General features: G+C 42.8%; 1 protein-coding gene across 1 annotated transcript; it reads right to left on the bottom strand.

The window, feature by feature from the left end:
- Positions 1 to 2,531: 2,531 nt before the first annotated feature.
- On the bottom strand, positions 2,532 to 3,616 carry LOC102288367 (melanoma-associated antigen B16-like). The gene is given in 3 exon segments (XM_070366601.1): positions 2,532 to 3,082; positions 3,085 to 3,246; positions 3,310 to 3,616. Coding segments are annotated over 3 exon segments (1,020 nt in total).
- Positions 3,617 to 4,737: the final 1,121 nt, after the last annotated feature.

Here is a 4,737-nt window from a genome sequence, read left to right on the forward strand (position 1 = left end):
TTAATCACAATACTCAGAACTGCAAGCAATTTAAATTTTGTGCATCATGTATTTCTGAAATTTTTCATTTATATTTTAATATTTAGGACCACAGTTGACTGTGGGTAAGTGAAATATTAAAAAGCACAACCAGAGGCCTTCCCTGGTGATCCAGTGGCTAAGACTCTGTGATCCCAGGGCATACAGAAGATCTGGGTCCGATCCCTGGTCAGGAAATTAAATTGTGCATGCTGCAGTTAAGAGTTCACATGTTGCAATTAAAGATCCCATATGCCACAATCAAAAGATCCCACATACCACAACTAAGATCTGGCACAAATAAATAAAATTTAAAAAACAACCAGGATAAGGGGCACGACAATATTTCACCCTCAAAATTCCACTTTGGTATACTGGTTATTTTGAATTGAAGGTACTTGAGAAATAGTTGGCTCTCCTTTGTCCCCCTGAAAGCAGGAGATAAATCTCCAATATGAAATGTACTCTCCCTGTATCAGGAGGGTAGAAGACACCTGTATCAGTAGAGACAGAGAACTGAGAGCCAAAAAGACTGTCTAAACAAACATTGTTACTACTTGGCCATTTACTACACTTAGTCCAAAGCCTTTGTCATGTCAATGCTTCACAAATTTGTCTAAAAGCTTCCTGCTCGAGTTACTTCTTTGAGTCTCATTTTTTGTGGTGCTCCCATATATACAAACTTAATCTGTTTTCCTCCTATTAATCTCTCCTTTTATTACAAGGAAGTTTCAGCCAAGAACTTAAAAGGGGACAGGGAAAATTATTTTTTTCTCCTCTATACCTCCCATGCAACCCTTCCCCCACTTTAACATTAATTTCAACCTGACCAAAACTTTAGCTCTCAAATCCCTTGGCAAATTACTGAAGACAGCTTGATTAAATTGTCCTTTGAATGGAGTGAGTGCTGGCTCTCCTAGGTGATGGCCAACTGTTAGCCCTGTGGCTTCTGTGTCTAATCTCAAGGGAGTATCTATTTCTCAGAAACTCCTTAGAGGTCACATATACAAAAGAAACAAACAAACAAAAAAAAGTTTGTGCATGAGTTCAGATGCACTGGGACAAGAACGATGGTCACATTCTGTTCCTGCTCCAAGTGAGAACTTCTCTCTGGTTTACCTGAGATCAAAAAGTAACAGCTAAAAGCACTTTATCTCTTGACATTGTCGTTTTAACACTTGAAACACATCATCTTGAGGGTTTTGTTCCTGCTCATGATGCCATCAGCCTCATCTGACCCACCATTCAGTTTCATGTAAAATTAATTACCACAGAAGGACTTAAAAGTTTTTTCCCCCGTCCTTCAATATTATTTTTTATATATTTTTTAGAATTATACTCTATTATTTTTAAACTTTTTAGGAAAATTGTATTTCAATTGAAAAAAAATTCTATACAATTTTAAAGGTTACTTTCCATTTTCAGTTATTACAAAGTATTGGCTGTATTCCCTATGTTGTACAATGCATCTTTGATCCTATCTTACAGCCAACACTTTGTGTCGCCTAATTCTCCACCCCTAATTGCTCCCCCACACACACAGGTAACTGGGCTTCCCCAGTGGCTCAGCAATAAAAAAAATCCATCTTCCACACAGGAGAAGTAGGTTCAATCCTTGGGTCAGGAAGATTCCCTGGAGAAAGAAACTGCAACCCACTCCAGTATTCTTGCCTGGGAAATTCCATGGACAGAGTTAGCCTGGCGGGCTACTTTTCATAGGGCTGCAAAAGGGTCAGACACAAATTAGCAACTAGATAAGAACATTTCATACACATTCTTGAAAGAACGAGGCAAATTCATTGTACTTATCATTTAATTTTATAAAATAAGCATTGAAAAGACAAGAGAACTAAGATTTCAGTCACATTTTTTTCTTTGGAGTGCATCTAAAAGTCGGTTTCTTTCACATTTGCAAGGAAATGTCTATAGCAGTGGGCTTCCCTGGTGGCTCAGCAGATAAAGAATCTTCCTGAAATGCAGGAGATGCAGACTTGTGCTTGATCTCTGGTCTGGAAGATCCCCTGGAGGAGGGCACAGCAACCCATTCCAGTAATCTTATCTGGAGAATCCCATGGACAAAGGAGCCTAGTGGGCTACAGCCCATAGGGTCGCAAACAGTCAGACACAAATGAAGTGACTTAGCACATATACATGCACGCCTACAGCAGTATCATGTTATCTTGTTTCAGATGACAAAACAAAATGGATGGATTCACAATTTCTAAAACAACAGAGCTCTTACAATTATATATTATAACATGAAATGCAACATCAATAATCACTCATAAAGTTTTGAAAGCAATTAAACCTATATTAAAATAATCATTTAAATAATGTATATATGAAAAAGAATAAATTTTCATGTTACACATACAAAATAGGAACACACGGTCATATATACTGTTCTCCTTTCAGCCCCACCTCAAATCTAAATTCTATGAACACTAACTGCCTCTTTGAACAATGCATGAAGAAACTATCCCTAGTTGAGGAAGAAGCTGCTAGTCTCGACACTAGAACTTGGAGTGGCGGAGACCCTTGGCTGAAATTCTGGCCTGAGCTTTCTCTTTTTCATCTTGCAAAGCCTCCTCATACTGAGATGGGAAAGAACTTGGGTCAGTCCCATGAACCTTGGCGATGAACTTCAAGACCTTCATCTTGGTGGTTTCGGCATGAGCTCTGGGGCCCCACAGGAACTCAGACTGCGCAGGATCAGCGCTGGCCACCTGTCGGAACTCTAGGTATCCTTCCCTCACGAAATCTTCGGTGATGAGCTGCTTGGGCTCCCCAAAGATGAAGTGCTTCTTCCCAGGATATAGCCCGGTCACATTCAGAACTTCCCAAACTTCTTCTTCGGTGGCACAGTTGCCCTTCATGAAGATCACACCCAGGATAAGTATCAGGATGCCGACCTTGGGCACGCCTGCTTCACCGTGCATCATACCATCATAGGTGAGACCTGATGTAATGAAAATGCCATAGCAGTGGTTGGTGGGATCCACTTCCTTCAGATCAAGGCCAAAGAGCATCTCTATGCGCTCAGAGGCTCTCAGGAGGATCTCAGGAAGTGGACTTCACAATCGTTATTGACAACCTGGAGCATATCTGCTTTTGTTACTGGCTCTTTCATTCGATACTTGAGCAGCAGGAAATTCACCAACACAGCTATTTTACTATCTAGGGCATCCATAGGCACATTCATGAAATCTGGCACAGCCTCTGAAGTGCCTGACACAGCCTCTGAGGAGCCTTGCACAGCCTCTGAGGTGCCTGGCACAGCCTCTGAGGTGCCTGGACTATTCTCCTCACCTTGATTCATGGAGACCTCATTTGATTTGCTGGATGCAGAGGCTGTGATGCCAATGGAAGATGCAGAGAAACTCTGAGGACCCTCAGGAGTACTGGGTTTATCACCACCAGGAGCCTCCTTCGAATTTCCAGGCATTTGAGGATGGGGGAGGAGATGGGTCTCCTCCAGAGCCCTGGAGAGCTGTGCAACCTCCAGGTTCTGGGACTGAGTGGAGGCTTGACGGGATTGATGCTGTGCACGTCGTGAACTCTGAAAACGCTTAGACAGTTTGATTCTTACGGGCGGCATTTGGCAGCAGTGGGCAATGGGAAATCACCACCTAAGGGAAAGAAGGCAGATATGAGTGGCCTCAGCTGGTATACTCAACTGTGCTGGCTCAGATAAAAGTTGCCTTCAGTGGATTTTGCTAACAGTGCTTTAGGGTCTCACAGTTCTCCTGGTGCTGTGTCCCTCATGAAGGAGGAATCTTAATGTTCCTCAGGGACCAGGCAGTCAACCCAGGCTAAAAATTCTCAGGGATCACATAGGCAGGTGTATTATGTCTCTGTAGCACCATTACCCTTCTGAAAAGGGTGGTTCCATTGGTTCTCACTCAGTTTCATTACCTTGGTCTGTGCCAGGATCTCTTCTCCCATGCTTAAATATGAGGCTATTCTCCTAAGACCAACTAATGTCACATCCCCTAAAATGACTGAGGAGGATGTGCTGAGGTACCTTCTCCAGAATCTCTGTGATTTCCCAGGGATGACAACAAAGTTAAAATTGTAGATGCTATCTCTGTTGGTGTTGTGGTCCCCCTAGTTTCACTTGGTATGTTACTTTGAATCTACATAAGTCTGGGGATCTCTACTTGCTGCCATAACACTGCCACTCAGAACAAAGCCCTGACCTACTGAGATCTAATTGGGGTAATTAGAGGACACAGCCCCTTGACATCTTTTCCCATAGACTCTCAGCACTGACAACAGTGCAGGGCTGAACTCTTTGTTATCCCTCTTCTACTGGGATCAGTGTTCCCTCAGTATTCAGTGTCTTTGTCTTGACTACTGGCAGGGCCTCAGACTTGATCACTCTGCAAACTGGTGCCAATCTGTCTGCATACAAGAGTTCCCTATCTTTCAGAGTCAGCTCAGGAAGAACTGAGGAAGTACACTTTCTAACTACCTCTACTAGGTCTTCCTTAGGCCAATAATAAGAACTAGACAATGTGGAGCTCCCTCTTTTCTTGGGTGGATTGACTCCTCAGACCTTATTCTTCATCCTTACTGTGACAGACCCTGGCCTCCTTCCTTTGCTGACTTCATATGATATAGGACATAGACCAAGGACATCAGCTGTCTGTAACATCCAAGAAGGAAGAAAGCAAGGAAGTTGTCCTGAGATCTTTGACCAGGTTCCCTAAGCTGATA

Source organism: Bos mutus, chromosome X (assembly GCF_027580195.1).
Source record: "Bos mutus isolate GX-2022 chromosome X, NWIPB_WYAK_1.1, whole genome shotgun sequence".
NCBI lineage: Eukaryota > Metazoa > Chordata > Mammalia > Artiodactyla > Bovidae > Bos > Bos mutus.